Below are 24133 nucleotides of genomic sequence, written 5' to 3' on the forward strand. Positions count from 1 at the left end.
CATAAGTAATAGGTATACTATAATAGGGTATACTTTAGTACTACTAAAAGAAAATAACAACTTTTAAGTATAATTATATAATAAAAACTGCAATAACTAAACTTGGATGTAACAAATAACAATATAAGTATATAATAAAATTTGTACCTATAATGTATACATAGGTATAATTATTTATATAAAAAAAACAATTTTTAAGTATGAAATAAAAATAATAATAACTGAACTTGGATGTAACGAATAGGTAACAATTAAACAATTGTAAATAAGACTATACATTAAAAAATGCTGGTCAGGTCAGATAGGCTGGTCAGATGTGGCAAGATCATCATCTATTGCTGCAGTAGTCTAAAGATAATTTAATGGCATTTCTATAATTAATAAATACAATCATATTAAAAAATGTATATTTAATTTAAATCTTATAATAATGTAAATAAAATAACTGAAAATGTGTACCTTTTAATTCTGGTTTCGCTCTGAGCCATCTATGGGCTTATGATTTCTATAATACCAGCTTTTGTAGTGGTAGGAAATTTGTGTTATATCGCACCTAATAAAAAAGTATAAAACAATATAATATGACATAAAATAATGTACCTAATACAAAATATGAGATATACACATTTAATTTGGAAACAAGCTTCTCTACAATTTTGAACATTATATTATAAAAGTGTGTGATTTACTACGAGATTTATGAAACATTAATAACTCTATTCAAAATTATTCTTTATTACTGTTAGGGTCGTTCTTACAATATACGGTAGTGTCAGTTAAATCAGTTAATGCTAACAGACTGATAACAGATTTTATTACCGGCAGAATTCCGGAGGTTATAAGAGTCCGACAACTTTAACTGGATATTGTAAGAATCAGCCTTAGAAAATTAACAATGTTGTGTGTAATTCAAGGATGTGAAACTTCTTAACAAATATTAAAATTGTAAATAATAAAATATAGTTGATATGAATATTGCCTACTTATTATAACTTTGTGAATTGGACTTGCTTCAAGACTTTTTTTTTTTGCCCCTTCCAACTATAATCTGCTATAAATTCATCGAAAAACATTATTCTCATTGTCGATGTTGTCATTTTAGATAAACTCTTTATCCCACCATTGGTAAATGCAATTGTGGACACCTATTAAGTTAATTGTACATTATGAATACATGGTCTAAAACATATTTTAAAATACAGAAAATATAATTTTATTAAAGGATATCACAAATTCACAACACTAACTTTTTTTTTTTTTTTGATTTTAAGTTTATTTGTGTATTATTGTAGCTAAAATAATTACAATGTTTTAGTAAAAATCCAAAGTTGAAAAAATTATTATTTATCAAGATAATGAGTTGATAGATTCAGAGATTTTGGCGCTATATATAGAGCCTATGGGTGACACAGATAAACACAATTTTTTTTAATAACTTACAATAGTATTTAATAATTTTGTTCTTCATAACCCTAAATATATCTATGTGCTTAAAATATTATATATATTGTTTTGTATACATATTATATAAGTACTTGTTTTTAGTATAGTGATGTTCTTTAATATAGGTAGGAATAATGAAATTATATTACTTAGGAGAGAATTTTTATTTAGGAACTATTTATATATATATATATATATATATATGTATTGTTTCAATTTATAAATTGGTTTCTAGTAATAATATAAACTAACCTTGGCTTATTAATTTAAAAGAATTTAGGTATGTACTATAATATTAAATCAAAATGTGTTATATAATTTAACTAACACATAAAATATTATTATGCATTAGTTAAAACTTTCATAAATAACAAAAAAAAAATATTAATTTAACTACTAGCTACCTTAAACATTTCATAATTACCAGTTTGTGGAAATATTCAATATCTTCAAGTTTTTTTTCTAACATTTTAAGACCATCTTCACTTTTTATTGGAAATACTACATTGTCCATTTCATAATTAGATACTACTACAGGTTTTTTATCATCGGTTGTATCTTTATTATCAATGAGATGATGTTTAATATAAGAAACAGTATTTCTTAATTTCATAATATTGGCTTCAATAATGGTACAATTAAAATTAATAACTTTAAAAATAATCAGTAAATAATTTAAGATTTTTAACTCACCATAAATGAAACACAGGTCTGATGAAGAGCATCAGTGTTCGTTCTTACTATAACGTGTACCTATTAAAGGACATACAGACTTAGAAATCTTATCACTATCAACTGGAGTACTCATAATTGCACTAGAAATTGAGCTTGAAGTAGAAGGTGACAATGTTGATATTGAATTATATGTCCTCTTTGTAGCAGATTTCAACAATATAGGTGGAGGAGTAGGAAACTGACGATCAATGTTGGTTGGTCGTAAACTGGCTTGTGGTTCTAGGATTTCAGTAGAACTGGTCAGAGGATGTAGATCATTTTTATCCAGAGCAATATCCTCATTGCTACTACTAATTTCAAAAAGTAGCCTTGAAGAAGTTGTTTTATTTTGGCAACCTTTACCTCTCATTTCAAATTCTGACTCTAAATTTGACTCGCTTTGTTTTTTATTTGCTTTTATCATAATTTTGTATCCTCTTTCATAATCACCTATATAAGAATAAATCAATTTTGATATAAGTATTTTTTTCAAATATTATATGATATAGGTTAATAATAACTTGTTGGGGCATAAAAATAGCACTATAAAAAGTAGTCAATGATAATTTTGTAATTAATTGCACATTGCAGTAATAAGAAAACAATTTAATTGATTATTAACACAACAAATTTATATATTTTTTCTATTTTATGCTCGGCCTCAATTCATAAGCAAACATAAACAACCTTAAACTTAAAATAAAATATATATATATGTAACTGAAATCTGAATACATAATCATTAAATTTACATCATTCAGCATTTAAGTTTTAAATTAAATTAACAAATATTTTACATGCTTTAGAAGTAACATTCTCCATCTTATTGTTCAGAAATCTAACACTTATAACCTAATATTTAAAGTACAAAATATACTTATCCTAATAAATAATCTTTACATTTACAATAGGTATTTAACATAGATGAATTAAAGGTAAGACAATATAAGACTGGTTTTTGTATGGGAAATATATATATTTTAAGCAAATTTCTGAAACTGGCCACATTTTTAAGATGGATAAATGTTGAACAACATAAATTCCAAGTGATGAGCTATTACACGGCACTGAATAGTAATCTTCTTGTGATATAAATTTTTTACCAATGACAACTTCAGTTTTTAGTGACTTTGAATAAGCAAAGTTGTGCACCATTATAATATCACCATTTTTTGACCCACAGCAATTATCAGGTTTTGTTATTCTTAATTGAAAGTGTTGAAACATATGAATCTTGTATTGTGGTCCACGACAATTTGCTAGTAGAGGACCATCACAGTGAATATTTGATATTTTTGATAATGATGATTGCCGAGGAGTTTCAAAATAGTTTTCCAATAAAAAACATTCACCTAATCGATTACAAATTTGTTCAGCTGGTTTATTATATCCTCGCACCATGGATTTAATTTTTTGCAAATAATTTCCAAATTGAAATGCAAATATTGTTTTTAAAGTAAAATTTGATGTTATTCCTGAATAGTAATCAGAGTCATCTACTATATGAATTAAACCGTGGAAATTATGAGTGATAAAGTCTTTACTATACAGATGAATAAAGTCTTCAACAAAATACTGTAGTAATGATCTGGCATAATTACACATCCACTATCTTTACACATTTTAGGTGACAATAATATAGTCACTGCAAAATAAAGAGTTGAAAAGTTCTCATATTTTTTACTAGTAAAAACAGATTTTAAGACAACTGGTCCTAAATATAGCAAAAATGTTCGAAATTCAGTAGCTTTCAAAACGAAGAAATGTTTCAGTTCTCTTGGCTTCCTATTAATTTCAATAGGTACACATGAACGATATTCAACTAATAATGATGATAATCTAAGACAGAGTTGGCTAGACAACTTGTGAGGAACATTTCCTGTACTCCATGTTAAAATCATAGTACGAATTACTCCTAAATAAACAAGGTGCATTATATCTAAAACAAACGAGTTGTTAAAATGCAGTCCTGGGATTTTTGTAAGTAACGTTTCAGTTTTTCTAAATTCTGTATCTAACCAATATTATAAAAAGTTATACCCACTAAAAGACTTTATACCAAGAATGTCTGCCTTTGCAGGGGCATCACAACAGACAGCAACAACTTTTACTGGAATTGTTTTTCCACTTTGATGTAAAATACCATTCTCTGATAAATAATTGACTTCATTAACAAATTCTTCTAGGTAACAATCCATATCATGAGGTTTACCTTTACCAAAATATAAACCAATTGGGAACACTTTATTTTGTAGTTAATTTATATCTAAAATATATCCCAAATAAAATTGGTATCACGTGTATGTTTGAACTTTTTTTAACCTATATGGATATATTTTCCAGGAAAAACTATTTTTGAACAAAATTTAGTCTTGGATGTTTTCAATAATGTCCTAGAATCTCTTGGTAAAGCAGAGGTTAAAGCAGGACTCTTTGAATTTCAGAATCATCAACAAGGAGGGGGGAATAGTTAACTTTGGGAACTCCTGGCCTATAGCCTATAACGTACCTTTTTCACCACATACAAGTGTGTGGTTTTATCAATCCCCTCCTCTTCACTACTTTCTCAATCTATAATAACTTTATATATTTAGGCGAGAGCTGCGTCAGGACACAGAACTACACCATACTGCGAATGATCACAATTCATTTTGACTGCAGTGTTCGTCCAATATTATTGTTACTCTTCTAGTCTTCTACCAGATAAATCGAACTATCTACTATATCCTACACGGACATTGTACCTCTAATAAGGTATGTTATACTTATATACTATCAACAGACTACTTATTGGTCTTATTGTTAGGTAATTTCAATGGTAAAATTTAATATAAAGTTAATCAAGATACATATTGAATAAATATTTTTCACAAACAAAACATATAATATATTTATTTAGAAATAAAGATTTACATTCAATTAGTATGTACTTATGTAAATTCTGATGGAAAATTACAGTTAAATTAGTTTTCAATTTTTAAATACCTAACGTTAAATAATTTTATGTGCAGTCTAACCTAACCTAACTTAAAATAAATAGAATGCAGTAGAAATATATTTCTTATATTCGTAGAATAAATTAACCTACCAACGGCCAAAAAATTATACAAGTATGAATAATAGGTACCTATCAACATAGGCTTTCATATATTGATACTTAGCATGATATTTTTTGTTACTTACCTATTAGTTGGTTTATTATTAATTAAAAAAAAACTAGGTTTCAACAATTTAAATTTATATAACAAAAATCGTTCGATAATTTCATAAAAATTGCATAAGATATGCTATATTTGTGTGATAAAAAAATATTATTTTTAGTATTTAATTTATCAATAATATTAATTTACAAATGAATTTAACAATAATCAAGATCAAAAACGTATTAGTTTTATTCTGCAGGTTTTTAACATATTATAGTCACATCGTATAATGTTGTGTATTATTTCAGAAAATCATGAAGTTCAATTTGATTATTTTGGTACTGAGCTTGTGCGTTGACTTAATTCTTGGATCTATCGCTAATAATAGTTCGTACTGGGAAGCTCCGTTCAGGTTTTGTGGATCAAATCTCGCAGTTGAGCTCTCAATCATCTGCAAAGGCCGCTACAACGAAGATCCACGTGAATATAATTTTCTATAGTACCTTATTCTTAATTATAATAGTATCGTCTATTGGTCGAAATTAACCTATAAAGTTTATATTAATTGTAAAATCAACGAACTCTAGAATACAAAATTAGATACCTATCACACACACACAGTTAATTATCGGGGTTTGTGTTTCTTCTCATTTTTTATAAGTATGAAAAAATAAAACGAAAATTTCATAACTTAGTTAGATCATTTAAAATCTTTCTCAAAGACTGCGATGCCCCCCTCCCCCGCGGTTAAGGTTTCTAGCCACAGGAGTCATGATGGTGGTATAAGTCGTATCGATGATATCGATTATATCAATCCAATTCACTATCGAACAAATAGCGAATTAAATAATATCGTAAAACTAAGAATATAGTAAATATTATACATTTTGTTTTCAAAATCTATCGATTAATCGAAATAATCGATTATTTTGACACTATCGACTATCGAGTGTATCTTACTAAGATACGGAGAAATTTTGATTTATCATTATGGTCATAGCGTGCTGATGTAGATTTGACGAAATAAACATTATGTTTTCTCGTAATGCTCTAATATAATACATTAAGAACTAAAAAGCAAACTTTTTTTTAAATTTTTTAACATTTTAGGGGTTCTAATCTTCCCTTTCCTTGCTACTCCTTGTATATTTTAGTTTGTAATTAAAACAATTTAAAATTGAATAAAATGTAAAAGAAATATGGTAAATGGTAATCTGATGATCATGTTAACTTATTATAAGCATATTCTATTTAGTTAGATTTATTGAAAAATGTTTGTCTTTGCTAATGATTTACCTTTGTTTTCAGGAAGTCACTCGTTCAAATCTAAAAGGGCTATCGCTAATGAGTGTTGTAAAATAACTCCGTGCAGCAGGAAATATTTGAAAGATCATTATTGCCTTCCTGAATCGAAATGGTATGTAATAACATAAATAAAATATCTAAAATTGTAAACTTAAATTAACCATTCAACAAAATTTATATAAAAATAAACTTACGATAAATTCATAAACAAAGTTACAAACTTCACAGGTTAACTGCTACGTTATTTTTCAGTACATTGCCAAAAGCGCTACGTGTGCCATTTTTGGTACACTTGTTGTTTTGCCAATATGTTTTTGCGTGCCTACTATGGTACACTTAAATACGATTTTAACACAGGAAAATATTTCGTAGCCCGCTAGACAAACAAATTTTCGACTAGCCCATTAATATCTTATAAATTAATTTGTTTAGGTAAAATTAGAATACGAATGGCAAATCAACCATGTACCAGAGATGGTACACATGGCGGTTAACCTGTTAATAATAAAAAATGTTCTAACTTAATTTAATAGAAATGTATCTATATAAGATTCTACTACATTTCAAATTACTTATGTAATTTTTTCAGTAACTAATTAATATGTATAAATTCCAGGGCTACAATTGCAACTACAACTTTAACTTCAACTTCTACTTCAACTACAACTACGACTCCAAAACCAAAACCGGGATTTACGTTTAAAATCCGAAAAACGGATCACACTAATATTTTATTTTATTATTTTGATCTACGTAAGTACCTACATACTTTAAATCGGAGTGTCCGAATTGGTTCTGAAATGCCCGAATTGGTTCCCGGGTTCTTTCAAAGGGTATATCCGAATTAGTTCCCGAGTTGTTAAAATTTTGGCTTAATAAATAATATATAACAAACATTAAAAAAAAATTAAAATCTTAATTTAAAAATATAAAATAAATACCTAATAATAAATATATGCGGTATATCGTTTTTTTTAATTCGTTTATTTTCTTTATAGTTATTATTTTCTATTATTGAGGTAAAAACTTATAACAAACATTTAAAAAAAATTTTAATCTACTGATTTCATTATTTTTATATGTTCGGATGTGCGGAATAAAAGCAACTGTTGAATTTTCTGTGAAATGATTCACAGCAATTAGTAGTTCGTTCTATACTACTGGTACATTCAGCCCACATTGTTGGTGGAAGTGAGCTATCTTTTTCAATATAATTTTTAAAATATAATCGAAGAATTCACCAATTTTTTCATTTAAAATATTAATTATAATATTAAATATTTCATTTATATTATATTGTATTTTGCTTTTTCGTAAGTCTGTATCGGGAAGCAATTCGGACGTGTGCCGCCAACCTAGAATATCGGGAACCAATTCGGATGCAGCCTTAAAGGGCTCATGAGTGGCTTGTAAGGGTCTTGGAGTGCATTTGAATTCCTTGGAATTTGTTGAAATAGAACTAGATACTTAGACGTTATTGTGATTTCTTACAAAACTATTTATAAACAGTTCAATATAGTTTATTTTTAATAGTAAAAATAATTTTATTTTTTAAAATGACAATATTCTTATATCTTGACACCTTGTCCTAGAATTTAGGACACCTAACTACATTTTTACTTGTTCCATTTTAACTCAAATACCATTAAGTATGCTCTCGGATTCAACAAAATAAATTTTAACCTCTTTCGTTCAAATTCAAGTTTAGTTATGATACATTGAGTATATAGTTAGAATGAAAAATTTAGCTTATAAATATAAAACTCAAAACATACCTTCTAATGTTGTGTAAATAAAATGCTGCCCTACTGCACTTAAAGCTTCTTGTACTGGAGGGATTTAGATGCTTATAATTATCTTAATAAAAATATAGTGTGGTGGAATTGATGATATCATATTTTTTCACACAAACACACAAATAGGTTGAAATAAATTATCTACAAATGGCTCTAAGCGAGTATCATCGTATAAACATCTAATGTTCCATAATTTCAATATTACCCATCCAATGTATATAATCATAGCAATAAATACACTTAAATAGTATCCAAATCCACAAACTAAAAGTTGATTTAATAATTTGTTTCAATTTTTCAGTGATGCAAGTATTGGAATATCTTCAATTGGATAAGTAACAAGTACACCAAGCAACTGTCAACATTATATTGCAGCTTCAAAAATATATTTCAATCTTTTGTTATAATTAAATTATTAATATGATATACTATCATATATGAACTATCTATAGATATCCCAACATTTTATTTTTCAATTTTAAACATTATATTGCAATTTAATTTATAGTGCAAAATAAAATAATAATAATATAATATGTATCAAATACTTAAATTAGTATGTATAAGAAAGTAAATGTAGATTTAACAATTATAAATTAGTTTTTATTACCAAACTCAAATAATAATATAAGATTTTTATTTTTATACATGATTTTCTGACTTATTATTTTTTATTTGTTTTGTTTATCATACACTAGTAATTTACATTCGATGTAAATGTTTCAGTTAGAATAATAATAATTATTAAAGAACAAAGAACTAAAATTGTACCACAAAATGTAATTTTAAGAAATCATAATATGTATGATTGATTATTATTTTAATATAATAAAAAGAAAATAATTTGTTCATTGGTTGGTTTAGGAAGCAATTTTACCATATTAGGTTGGTTAAATAAGATAATTTGAATAAAGCAAATTGAATTATGATTTTTAAACAACATTTTTATCTTATGACGTATATAAAACTAAACTAGAATATTTCAATATAGAACATTATATTTATATATATCTGTTTATACAAGCGACACTCTTCGCCGGTCTAAAGTTATGACTTAAGAGTCCAAAATTTTGAATATTTTGTAACTTCATACCTTGCTGGTGTGTTTAAATATTGAACATCACGGAAGTGAACGTTTTGGGTGGCCTACAATAATGTGTCTAGGGTGTTGAGTGTTTCAACTTCTTTACTTTTTATACTTTACATATGTACATCTTATGTAGTGTGCTAACATACCATTAAATGGCATTTGATGTGGTCATACCTTGTGATTTCTATTATGATAATATTATTTTAAATCTTACTTCTTAGTTAACATCAACCTTGGCTCACCAAGACACCAAATTATAATCCTAGAATTTATATGATAAAACTGATAACCAATATGATAATGATTAATGACGTTACTTGTGGGTGTAGCATACTCTTAAAATATAGCACAAACAATACATTTAAAAAGTCTACATTCCTTCAATAGATTAGTTGTTTATTTATACTATAGTGGACTCCCTTTAATTAAATCTTCTAGCAGTCAGTTTTATTCAATTTTAGCATTGTTAAAAATTATCAACCATTATAACCGATAATATTGTATTTCCGATTGGTACTTATATTGACCATGACATCTTGTTTAAACAATTGTTTATAAGATATTAAAGTAATTGAAGCTAATAGTTTATACGAAAAAGATATTACTGTATGTGATATAGTAGGTACATTATGTATTAGGTAGTTCCTTTACTGTAAAACTGAACCATTTAATACAAACTAACTATCAATTGTTAATAATATTATAATTGTAAATTTTAATTTTTGTTTAATATTATATAGATTTATATAACTATTTTAATTGTACATGGATGAACTTGGTTGGTATGTAATTAAATTAATTTGATTAAAAAAAACCTTGGTACCTTTTTATGTTTTCAAATTCCAAAAATCAAAGTTTGTTTTCATTCCACATTTAAAATCAGAATTTTATTTTTAATGACATGATTACAAAATTGAAAAAGAGTTACCCAAAATATTTAAATTAGTACTTTCAATAAAACAACATAGGTACTACAAAAATGAAAAAATAACATGATTGGCATTGTTAGCTATATATAAATTAAACCTACATTTAATTTGTTGCACTATATTACATTTTGTCAAGTAACTTATATATACATTTTTCATACCTAAATAATAATTAATTTCAGTTTATCAATTATCAGTCTCAATAGAAAATTGATTTTGTGTACCTAGTAATTATTGGTTACTATTTAGCACTACCTATATGTATTTCACAGTTTTTTTGAGTGTCCAGAATTTTTATTTATCGGTTACTGATTACTGATGGCTGTTTTAACAAATTTTTAATTGCAGTAACTTTCACGGACAAGGTATAGAAATAATTTTTTCATTTTCTTAAACTTTGAGGGTTGGGAGGGAAGGTTACAACTACACCAGCACCACCATGTCTATAACACTGGTATCTTAATTATTATGTTACGTATAACAATTTAGTGATCAATTAACGACCTCAATTTTTTTTTATCGGACATTTGAGAAAGGTTTTTGAAATTTACGATGGGAATTTTTATTCATAAATAGCTTACAGATTATAATAATATTATAGCAATAAAATAAATAAATATTTATTGCCATTTACTCAGGTAGATGAGCAGTATTGAATTTTATCAAGATGAATATTTCACTACCTATCTATTATTTAAGAATACAAAAACAAAGATAATTTGTATCACCAAACTCTCAATACTTTTAAACGTTTTAAGTTTTATTCACAATTGAATGTCATTGAAATAAGAAATATATTTTTCTATCGCTATATTTTTTCAAAGTTTCTTAATGTTATTTAACTTTTTGTTTTCGATTATTGAATGTGTAATAATGCAGTTATAAACTGATTCGTATGTATAATCTTTGAATATTAAATAAAATGTATTCTAGGTATTTCCGAAAAATAAAAATGTCATATTGTACCTACCTACCTACCTTATTACGATAAAAAATAATATGAGTACAGCATAGTAGGGTATACCGATTTCTGGTATTTTTGTGATACAATTATGGATTGAATCCAAAATCGTCCTTTACGAACTATTTCGATTTGATACACGTCAACTTACCCCCCCCCCCCCACCATGGGGCTATAATTAATAGCTTCGGAACTATGGGAAAGAAACAGTCAACCATAAACATAATACAAGTATACTGCATTACTGCAGTGTTTATATGGAAATTTTATTTTAAAGTGTTAATTATTAAAAGTGTAAACATATCAAGAATGTGGTAATACTTTATACAATTTTTTTTTGATCAATATTTGATAAAAAATATACTTTTAAATTGATCTTTTTTGAATAAAGATAATGATATTTTATTTTCGTGTAATTAAACTACTTTATTTATATTACACTATATAAATTATTAATTGTTGATGACTGTATTGTTACAATTATGAAACTAGATCAATCAAGATTTTAACCCTGCTCAAGACTCACAGTACATTATACATTATTGATCTAATTGAGTATTCCTTAGATATCTAATATATTCATTAAGGTTTCTATCTCTTTTTGAATATCAACATACTGTTACAATCAAAATTGACAATAACAACAGGAATTAACTATGCATTGTCGTGAGTCATTACACAGACATAAGTAATAAAAACCCAAAAATAATTGAAGAAGTGTGGTCATATTATAGTAAGTTATTAAAATTACTGTTTTTTAAATTATTTTTGTGTAATCTAATACATTTACACATAAGATAATACATAATCTGGATTTGAATATTGTAGTGTCCCAGCATACAGGAGGACGAACGACTTGTGTTGAGGTAGATGGTTTGGGTGAAATAAGTATAATAACTTGACTTGTGATTAATTATTATACAATTATTTGCTTGCGATGTGGACAAAACATTATTACTGATACATGAATGATTTAATTGAAAATATTCTAAGTCCAAATGATTAATTTGGAATGGTGACTGGCGTGAAGGTGCTTGCACTGACTCTGGTGGCTCACGTCTGCATTTGGTCTATTCAGGGCTCTCCAATATAGGTTTGCTTTATCGGTATCTGAGACAACCTATGTGTTATCTTCTTTCCGAAGGGGAGAGGGAGTTGAAACGGTTTTAAGAATTTTTTTTGTCGCTTTCCAGAGGGAAGAGTGTTGAGTTGTTAAGTTCTGTATGTATTTTTGATAAGTTCTAGAACTGTGTTGTGAGAGCGCTTTTCTTAGTTTGTTGTTTAGTTGGTTGAAGGTTTGTTTATCGATGGGGTATTTGTGTCTTTGCCACCGGGACCTGGCTTTTCGTTTTTCTTGGAGAAGAAATTTTATGTGATTCGGTAGTGGGTATTTTTCGTGGTGGATTGGACTATGAAATGTTGCCAAGTGTGTGCAATCTTGAATGTCTATCGTGAGTTTTTGAATTGTTTCATCAATATCGTCACTTGACTTTAGGGATGAGTTGAGTTGAGTGCGAATTTCAACGAGTTTTTTAAAAGTAGTCCAGTGTATTTTTTTGAGAGCTTGGAGATTTGTGGTAGGGTTCGCAGAGGGTATTTCAAACTCCAGTATAACAGGTGAGTGGTCGGATGAAAGGTCATTAGTGTTAGTGACCGTGGTAATGCAGTTGTTTGGTGTTTTTGTGATAAAGATATCAAGAATATCTGGACGTCTGTTCCGATGAGAAGGCCAATAGGCGGGGTGAGGTGGGGGTAGAATTTTTATATTGGAGTTGGCTATAGAGTTGAGTAGGGTTCTGCCTCTTGTATTAGTTGAAAAACAACCCCAAGAGGAGTGTTTAGCGTTTAGGTCACCGGCGACGATAAAATGTTTACCTAGAGATTCGAAGAAATTTGTAAAGTTAACTGAGCTAATTTTAGGTCCTGGGGGGGCAGTAGGTGGAAGAGAGTGTCAAATTTATATGTTTATTTACGGGAACAAGAATGCTTGTTGCTTGGATGTAAGTTTCACTGATTTTAGGAAGAGAGGAATGGGGCAAATTATTCTTAACAAGTATCAAGGAGCCAGCGTGAGCCGTTTTGTCGGGGTGATTGCTTTGATAAGCTTTATAAAATGAAGCTTTATATATGAATAGCTTTATCCGAGTATTTTGATAGATTTTGACGGGGTAAGATGAGACTCGGATATCATGGCTATGTCTATATTAAGATCACTAAGGATTGTCTGTAGTTCTAGTTTGTGGGGTGTAATACCGTTTGCGTTACATGTGAGTAATTTGAGTTTAAAGTTAGTTTCCATTGTTGGAGCTTAATTTGTTTATTAATGAGGTAAGAAGGGTTATTAGAGGATTGAGAAGTGTTATGAGGGGAGAAATTAGTGTTTTAAATTCGGAAATGAACGATGTTAGTTGGTTTGATAATTTTTGATTGGGAATATGGTCGTTGGTATTATTAAAATCTGATTTTGATTTGTTACCTATTACTGCTTGTGAATATGATGTGTGCTGGGTGTTAATGGGCTCGTTATGAGTAGTTGTGGGTGCGTTGTTGAGATGTTGACTTGCTTCGTGATGAGGATGACTGTTGTGTTGGATTTGAGATGAATCTGAATTTTGGGCTAATTCTCTTGAGATGGAGTTTGGTTGAAGTTTCTTTCGGAGACGTTGGAGATCCTTGTGTACCGTGCAGCCTCTGTAATTTGCCGGGTGAGCATTACTGCATAGTGCACATTTAGCAGGGAGGTCCTTGGGTTTGGAGCATTGGTCTGAGCAGGGCCGTATTTACGCCTAGGCCCGTGAGGCCCGAGCCTAGGGCGGCAAATTTTTTGGGGCGGCAAATTTTGTAAGAAATAAAAAAAGAATCATATGAATAAATGAAATATTTATATGATTTTTTTTTAGATATCTGTATGTAAAATATACGGGCGCATGAAACTGAATTATGTCACTAACCCGAAATCAATTTTCTCGTAATGTGAGCTATAAAGATAAGATACCTACCTAGGTATATAATAATATAAGTTGTTCCTAAAAGTAATTACGATAAAAATATAATATATATAGAAATTGGCTAAAGATATTGTGTTTGTGTATCCACATCGCACACGACCACAATTCATTTTAGTTTATTGTTCGTCATTGTCGGGAGTGCATATTACAACATAATATATTTAATAAATAATAATTAATAATTTCCAGTATTTAGCATTTTTTCACTATGAGTGACGGTCGTAAACGTTTTAGTGGTTCAGAGTATAAAAAGCGAGCCAAAGATAAAGAATATAAAGAGAGTAAAGTTCTAAATAAAATACCTAAACTAAGTACTTTCTTTAAACCTGCTAAACCGTCTTCTTTGAATGCACCTGATAATGGTCAACAACATCAACATGATTTAGAAGAGATTGAAACGAGTAAGTGCGAATCGGATTTGGTCATTAATAATTTAACAACTTCTACTTTAAATATGGATCCGGCTACATTTTATATTGATTATAATGATCCGGCTAAATGGATTATTAATGATGTAACTCGCGATTATGTGGCAAAACACGGAATAAATCAAAATTTAAATGATGATTTTACATGTTCTAAACGTGAGTATCCTGACAAAAATAGATTTTTAAATAAATCATTATTTGTTAGAACACGTATAAATGGTGAAGTACAGTCACGACCATGGTTAGTGTTTTCGAAATCTACTGGTACAGTGTTTTGTGCACCATGTCGACTCTTTGGAAGTGCACATTTATCAACATTAGTAACTATTAGTTTTAATGATTGGAAAAATGCTGTACGAAAATTCTATTCCTCATAAAACTTAATTAGGATTTATAATTATTATTTGTTTTGTTTATAATGACTATTGACCTAATTTCTTTAAAATGAAATAAATTTATTTGTAATAATTACAATTTTTTTTTCTTGGGGTAGAGGCGGCATATTTAAAAGGGCCTAGGGCGGCACTTGTTCTAAATCCGGCCCTGGGTCTGAGGTATGGTTATCGCCACATCGGACGCATTTATGCAAACGATTGCAGTATGATTTAGTGTGGCCGTACTGTTGACAGCGATGGCATTGGACTAGATCCCGTCTGATGTGTGGGGCTTCGAATTTGACTTTAGAGAAACATAAATTGTTTATCTTGAAGATGTCTTGGTTGTTTGGAGATGGGTTAAGGTCTACAAAGAATAGTGGGAGGGGTTCTTTTGATTGGGATTTTAGGATGTTAGTGACATTTTTTACCATAAACCCATGTTTTTCAATTTCATCTTTAATGTAGTCAGTAGGAATTGTATGGTGCAGATTCCTAATAACAACTCTGTAGGACTTTTCTTCGTGTGACTGGTACGTGTGGTATTCAAGTTTATTCTCGTTGAACAATGATATAACGGCACGGTAAGAACTGGCCGAGTGAAGGTTTATTTTTATGGTTTTTGAGTTGGACTTGCAGAGGAAGCCCTCGTTTTTCGTTATTTGTTCTAAGTTTTTACAAAGAGTGACGAAATTAATCGGAGATGTCAAGAAAATTGGTGGCGGAGGAGGTGGTGGAGGAGGTGACTCGTTGATTTATGTGCCTGTTACGATATCCATATCATCTATATTATTTTCGTCTGTGTTGAGTAGAGAGTAACGGTTTGGTGAGGAGAAGTGAGACGGATCGCTTGTTTTTTTTGTGAGAGGCGAAGTAGAGTTGTTGGGTGACCTAATGCGTTTGTTGGTGTCAACAATATTCCATTCTTGGTTGTTGGCCGAAGAGGCGGGTGAAGCGGTTGCGACCTGCGTCGTACAAGAAACAGTATTTGCGATAACTAACGGAGATAATTTCGGATTGTTTTTAGATTTACTTGTGACTGAGTTATTTCGTTGCATGGTGCAGCAGTTGATAAGTTGCAGGTCGCGGCCTACAGCCGGTTAAAGTACGGTGGTGGCAGGTAGATTATATTTTTGTTTAAACGTGTGGAATACGGAAAACGAATATAATTAAACTGAGAAATATGGTTTGAATTAGAACTCATTAATTTTAATGACGCGATAGGCGGAGGGCGATAGTGTACGCGCACGACGGTCAACGGACGTGTGGTACGAACGACGTTTAGATTAAATTCTAATGAAAAAAGCATAATGTCAAACTGTTATAAGACACATAATTATATATTTTTGCAACATTTTCTTGAATTAATATAATTTTTCCCAACAATATACAGTTTTCATAATGGATTGTCTGTATTTAAGCACGTCAATATAAAACTGTAAAATACGTGATGTGATTCAAGTTATGTACAATAACAATTCAAATGAATTTCAAACGATTTAGTTCATCTGAAAAGAAATGTAACTACCAGGGGAATATACTATTGACATCGCCATCAATAAGTGTGTCTTCGATATTTAATGGAAGCGCCAAAAACTACATATGATTAAAAATTCAAAAGTTAATTTTAATAAAATATTTTTGTAGTAACAGTATGAAAATTAGGTACGATCTTAAATAGAGTTTACAGGTAATTTCAAAATCATAGCTATCGACGGAGGACTATTTGAGATTTTAAGAATTATCGTACCAGGATTAAATGCGTAATATGAACTCTGTGGGCAATCTAATGTAGGCATAGTCAATGGTGTGCATCGTCCAACTTTCATTCATAATCTCAATGATTAACTGGTATTTATCCCACGTTTTTATTTAACAAATGAACATCACCGCTATTACATTAGATATGTTTATAAAAAAAGTTTAAATAATACACTATGGCTGGAACGAATAACAAATAATATACTAATAAGATTCGTCTAAGAATTTTTTACCACATTTTCTATGAAAAAACCATTTGTTGAACAGTATATAACATTTAATGAATTGAAATACCAGAAACACTAGACGTGTAACATGTACTGATTGTACTGAGTAGGTAATCCTGATGAAGGCGTATTCAGTTCTAAATGGTTTGAAAATTAAATATATATATAAACATTAATCATATCATCTTAGAATCTACTTTTAATCGCACATTTTATTAAAATAAAAACAAAAATATTGCTTATATTTTGGCTGCTAGTAGAACACTTGTATATATTTACGAATTAGTATGTCTGGACACACGTGTACAACTTAGGTACTGTCTTGATATTCTGTTCGAGCCAAAGTTATAGCATGTAATTATAAATATACATGATTTTAATACCAACCTTCATTGAAACCAAAATTTTGTTTTTAAAATACACCCTCATGGTATTCAAATGAAAAAAGCATAATGTCAAACTGTTATAAGACACATAATTATATATTTTTGCAACATTTTCTTGAATTAATATAATTTTTCCCAACAATATACAGTTTTCATAATGGATTGTCTGTATTTAAGCACGTCAATATAAAACTGTAAAATAAGTGATGTGATTCAAGTTATGTACAATAACAATTCAAATGAATTTCAAACGATTTAGTTCGTCTGAAAAGAAATGTAACTACCAGGGGAATATACTATTGATATCGCCATGAATAAGTGATAGTGAATGTGTCTTCGATATTTAATGGAAGCGCCAAAAAACTACATATGGTTATAAATTCAAAAGTTAATTTTAATAATATATTTTTGTAGTAACAGTATGAAAATTAGGTACGATCTTAAATAGAGTTTACAGGTAATTTCAAAATAATAGCTATCGACGGAGGACTATTTGAGATTTTAAAAATTATCGAACCAGGATTAAATGCGTAATATGAACTCTGTGGGCAATCTAATGTAGGCATAGTCAATGGTGTGCATCGTCCAAATTTCATTCATAATCTCAATGATTAACTGGTATTTACCCAAGTAGCAAAGAAATGTTTTTGAAACGTTTTAAAAAATGTATGAAAAATATATAATAATATTATTAAAAATGTTTTTTAAATATCTTCATGGCCGCTTTTACATTACTTTGAAAATGTTTAATTAACATTTTAAATAGGTTGTAAATACATTTTGTTTTCAATGATAAAAAATATTTTTAAAACCATTCTTAATAATTTAAATATCTTTTTTTTATTGTTTTAAGGTATTTTTAAAATGTTTTTTTTTTTTATAAAACACCCAAATATCATCTATAATATAAGATGATGTGTATAAATTATCAGATCTATATATAAACTATATATAGACAGACTAAAGGTTCTTAAACTCCATCTCAATAATATAGGTAAAAATAGCTTTGACGGAAACAATAAAATTGACATCCACATGCTAAATCATAAAAATTACATAAAATATATAATTATTTATTTTGCAATATTTTTTTTTTTATTCAGGAAAATAAACAAAATCAACAACTGTTATTATTTTTAAAATAACATTCATAATATATTTGATATAGCCCAGGCTATAAAATATAATAATACTAAATATATAATGATAATTAATAGTATATTATAATATTATATGAATAATGAATTATATAGTATCATCTTCATCAAATGATGATGATTGTAGTAGTCCTGCGGCTGGCATATTTTCAGTAGATTTTATGTTTCTTTTTTCGTCTCTATATCAAACAAAACAAAAATAAATTCAGCATAAATATATTACTATAATTATAATACAATTTTATATTTGGATTAAAATGTATTATTTAGATATTGATGTATAAAGATGATAGTTATTTATTTATACTATGTCTATAAATATGTACACATAAATTATTTGTGTCCTTGGGCCCAGTCTAAATATAAAATAAATTCAAAATATAATATATGCTACTTGTGAAAATTCAAGTTTAATAATTTTTCAAAAATTATCACTTATTGGTACAATATACTGATAAGTATGTAAGTATTATGTAGTTTCAAAATTAATGGCTATAATTCTCAACACAGAAACCAGTTCTTATAATGATGTGATTAAGAAATATAAAATATACTCAATGCCATATTATTATGTTTATAAGTTATAACTAATAAATTTATCATATTGAAAGAATAAATAATATCACTTATTTATTTTATTATCATTTAAATGAATTAATAATAAATACCAATGTTTAAGCTATAACACCCAACAAAAATTAAAAAGATTATAAGAAACTAGGTAATTTAGTTAAAACTGATACATTCTCAGTATTTATAACATAACAGAACCTACAAAACTTATATATCTTCCATTATAATACAAGAAAACAAATTTCAAAAATCAATATAAATTATTGACGTAGTATCATAAATATTTAATGTTTAGTGTATAGTGCAAAAAACTACTATATATTATTATATGTATAATAAACATACCTAAGAATTCTAGTAGGTGCTTGGTCAAACCAATTCATTACACTTGCAATGACATCCATCTTGTAGTTTTCTGAATTAGGAAATTTTTTACCAACACAGTCTAAAACAATATTTACACAAATTATGTTTACCTCAATAATATGTTATAATAATAAAAAAATAATAATATGACTTACTTATAATAACTTTGAAAATTTTATAATTTTCTAATTTCTTTTTTTCTTTTTGACCTTTCCAGCTAAAGGCAGATGCAAATTTATCAGTAAATATTGTTTTCAATAAACTATTGGTTACTTTGGAAATTTATTTCCCTTCAGAAGCAAACATAAATGTTGACAACTGTTATTCATACATGTATAAAAAAAACAAACATTATTTAACACAATAATTTAATGCTTATAAAATAAGTTATAGATAGGTAGGTACCAATTTATCACTATATCCAAGGTCATAAAATGCGAGCTTTGATTCGAGAGTCAAAAGCTTTTCCTTGTCATTAATTGGGAATGTTGATAAAACATCATCAGTTTTTTCCTGATTGAATGTATTATTTTGAAGTGTTGAAGCCTCTTTATTTTCAATGAATGAAGTTAATTCCAGTTTTAAGTAATTCATGTTTGATTTGAACTTCATAAAGTCAGCTGTAATTGTTAAAATATTTAATTAATATATTTTCATATCTAACATTATAATACATTGTCATTTAGTGTTAATAAACATACAAATTTATGTAGTTTAAATAATAATAATTTTTTTTTTTTATTATTAGATAGACGACAAAGTTGATGTCCCAACGATACTAATAGTTGATAGTTTTCATCTTTGTTTGTATTGTTATTTTGAGATTCAAACGAACAATGATGATTATTTTTCTTATTTAATTTGCAGTTTACATTACTTAGAGCTGAGTCATCTAAAATTAAATTAAACAATAATTATAAATAATATTAGAAATAGTCATAAACAACTAGTCCAAAATCTAACTTAGTTTCAAAAAAATGTAAAAACTTTAAAAATATATTAAGATAAGTAAATTATTCTATGTAATGCTTGAATTACAATAAATAATTCACTTATAAAAAATGTTCATTTTATTATAATAAAATACTGCCATAATTTATTTACTAATATAACGTTATATAATATTCTTACAGTTATTATGTATTCCAATATGAGGAGTCTCAAAATCAGCATCAATTAATTGATGATTATCTAATGGTGTACTTGTATTTATTGCAGATAATCCTGTTGATTAAGAAAGTTACATTTATTATTAATTTAAAATGTATTAAACAATTACATTACACAACATTTTATTAAATAAGTAATTAGAATATCAGCTGTAGGTATTTCATTTTACATAATTATCTCATTTTTCTTAAGCAAGTTCATTTGAATTATTAAAATATATTCCCATTATCAACAAAAATAGAATTTGACATTTGTGTTATTTTAATTTCTGAATTTTATGATCACAATAATTTTATTTAAGTCTATTAATTATACATACCTAACTTATTGCTTTGGCGGGGAGTGCTTGTTTTTTCTTTTAGTACAGCGCATTCATCAAAATTATGATTTTCTAAGAAAAACAAAAATGTATCATTTAAACATAAACTATACCTAGAAATAATAATAATAACTCACTACTGAACTAATGTAATCATATTAATACCTTTTTTTTCTTTTGGAAAATTCGGATAGTCTAACTGGGTTGTTGATGATGACTTCTGTTTGATACTGATATGGAAAGCTTCATCAGAATTATCAGAGTCAGATGTTAAATTAGAAAATAAATTTTTAGTATTATGATCTTCATATTTTAATTTTTTTCTCATTCCACGTCCTTTCAATTCAGCATCAGAGTGTAAATTTTTTTTGCTTTTGTTTTTCAACAATTTATACATAAGTTTTATACCATAATCATAATTATCTGTAAATTAATAAATAATAAGTTTAAACAATAATGTAATAAATTTACAATAAATAAATATAGTAAATTAGATACCTATGTTGCTCTCAACTATTTCAATTTTAAATTTTTCCCAATCATTTGTATTTGGTTTTGCTTTTTCTCTAGCAAGTGATTTTATTTTAGATAATCGAAATGACATAGGGTACCAACATGTATCATTATCGATTATCCATGCATTTGGAATTAAATCCGGGGTTTTTGCATCTGGAGGTTCATATAAATGTATGAGTGTCCACATTCTAAAATAAAAAACTTAATCAATTATATCTAACATAAATCATGGTATGCTGTTTTAATAATCATTAAAATAAATTAATAAGCACCTGAATAAATAATTAAAATTCTTCATATAAATTGTGATATATAATTAAGATAGAAGGAAAATAATGGATAAAATATAGGAAAAAATTATAAATAATGTTATACCATATTGACAGGTGTATTTATATAGTTGAATATGATGCTAATAATGATTTATATACAATAATGTACAAAATTATAATTTGTTTGGAAATTAATAAAATTAAAAATTAGCTTGTTGTATTATTATGCTGTATGCAATAGGGGGAAAACAACATAAATATTATGTTTATGCTTGAAATACACATATTTTTTACAAATAAATGAAATGGGACACAATTCAGGCTCTGATAATTTTTCAACTTCATAAACACCTATTAATGAGCTACTACAAGGAATTTCAAAAAAGTTTCGTTTGATTAAAAATTTTCTACCAATAATTACAGTACAGTTTAAATCAATAGAATGACATATATTTTCTACCATGACTATGTCTCCACATTCTAGACCACAGCAGTTATTTGGGGATTCAATTTTTAAGCTAAAATTAGGAAAATGTATTTCCTTGTACTGGAGACCCACACATTTAAGAGGTAATGCACCATTATTATAATGAATATGAGATAATAAAGGAAACTGTTGATTCAGAGTTCTCAAGGATGGAAATGACGAACTAATATCACAAAACAGTTCTGCCATTCGGTTTCCAATTTGCTCTAGGGGCTTATTTCTACCTCTAACCATCGACTTAATTTTTTGTAAGTAATTCTCAAATGGAAATGCTGAGATCTTATCCAATGTAAATTCATTTATTTTCGATGAAAAATAATCAGCATCATCAACCAAATGGATCAATCCATGAAAGTTATGTGTAATAAAACTTTCATCATATATTTTAATAAATGATTGAACAAAATGCATTAGTAATTGCCTAGCATAGTTTCGCAAATCTAAATCACCACAACTATTTGGGTTAAGTAAAATGGAAATTGCTACATTTAATGTCATGAAATTATTATATTTGTCTCTGTCTAAAACTCCTCTTGTGGCAACTGGTCCAGTATATAATAAAAATGAACGAAATTCAGTAGCTTTCCAACGAAGAAGATACTTTAAAGCTCTTGGTTTTCTTATAAATTCTTCTGGAAGATTTTGGATTTCCATAAAATCTGATATTTTTTTAATTAACTGCTGTGATAATTTATATGGAAGAGTCCCCTGGTACCACGTTGTTAGCATAGTTCGCATAACTCCCAAATATATTAAATGCATTGGATCTAATATAAATGAATTTACAAAATGAATCTCAGGAATTCTAACTAAAGCAGTATCGCGAAGACGATAATTAGAATCAGCCCAGTTAATAAAATCTTCATGTGTTCTGGCTGTACAATTTAATTCTGTAAATACCCTTTTACGGCTGACTGTAGAACCACGAACATGAAAAATATCCTCCGTGCCCCTTTATACCTAGTAAATCTTTTTTAGCTGGTGCATCACAAACAAAACCAACAATTTTTATAGAAAATAATATACCATTACTGTTTGTTATACCATGCTGCGATAATTCTACTATTTCTGAAATAAATGAATCTAAAAAAATATTCATATCACTTGGTTTTTCTAATCCATAATACAATCCAACTGGCAAAACAATTTTTTTAAATGAGGTATATTGATTATTGTAACTAAAATTGGAATCACTTGACCAGATGAACTTTTGAACAATGGTAAACCATCAACATTTACTAATAAATTTAGTTCATAAATATCATTAAATGAATAATTATCAACAATTCAAATGAATTTCAAACGATTTAGTTCTTCTGAAAAGAAATGTAACTACCAGGGGAATATACTATTGATATCGCCATGAATAAGTGATAGTGAATGTGTCTTCGATATTTAATGGAAGCGCCAAAAAACTACATATGGTTATAAATTCAAAAGTTAATTTTAATAATATATTTTTTTAGTAACAGTATGAAAATTAGGAACGATCTTAAATAGAGTTTACAGTTAATTTCAAAATCATAGCTATCGACAGAGGACTATTTGCGATTTTAAGAATTATCGTACCAGGATTAAATGCGTAATATGAACTCGTTGGGCAATCTAATGTAGGCATAGTCAATGGTGTGCATCGTCAAATTTTCATCCATAATCTCAATGATTAACTGGTATATATCCCACGTTTTTATTTAACAAATGAACATCA

General features: G+C 27.9%; 1 protein-coding gene and 3 pseudogenes across 1 annotated transcript; 1 reads left to right on the forward strand and 3 right to left on the reverse strand.

The window, feature by feature from the left end:
- Positions 1–297: 297 nt before the first annotated feature.
- LOC149061467 (uncharacterized) lies at positions 298–22091 on the reverse strand (annotated as a pseudogene).
- LOC149061468 (uncharacterized) lies at positions 3073–4807 on the reverse strand (annotated as a pseudogene).
- On the forward strand, positions 4598–8867 carry LOC149061469 (uncharacterized). The gene is made up of 5 exons (XM_089216554.1): positions 4598–4911; positions 5609–5780; positions 6609–6717; positions 7222–7358; positions 8703–8867. Exons 2-5 carry the CDS (start codon positions 5615–5617, stop codon positions 8738–8740), a joined length of 450 nt encoding a protein of 149 aa, XP_089072680.1. The 5' UTR covers positions 4598–4911; positions 5609–5614; the 3' UTR covers positions 8741–8867.
- Positions 22092–22161: 70 nt separating the features above from the next.
- Positions 22162–23712, reverse strand: LOC149061470 (uncharacterized; annotated as a pseudogene).
- Positions 23713–24133: the final 421 nt, after the last annotated feature.

Source organism: Diuraphis noxia, unplaced genomic scaffold (assembly GCF_037042655.1).
Source record: "Diuraphis noxia isolate RWA-SAM2 unplaced genomic scaffold, SU_Dnox_SAM2 contig0001, whole genome shotgun sequence".
NCBI lineage: Eukaryota > Metazoa > Arthropoda > Insecta > Hemiptera > Aphididae > Diuraphis > Diuraphis noxia.

Bases quoted from the DNA above. Each gene is read 5' to 3' on its own strand.
- LOC149061469 (XM_089216554.1), top strand. From the start codon at position 5,615: ATGAAGTTCAATTTGATTATTTTGGTACTGAGCTTGTGCGTTGACTTA. The intron at 6,718-7,221 runs GTATGTAATAAC...TATAAATTCCAG, and splicing joins TGCCTTCCTGAATCGAAATG to GGCTACAATTGCAACTACAA. The intron at 7,359-8,702 runs GTAAGTACCTAC...TCAATTTTTCAG, and splicing joins ATTTTATTATTTTGATCTAC to TGATGCAAGTATTGGAATAT.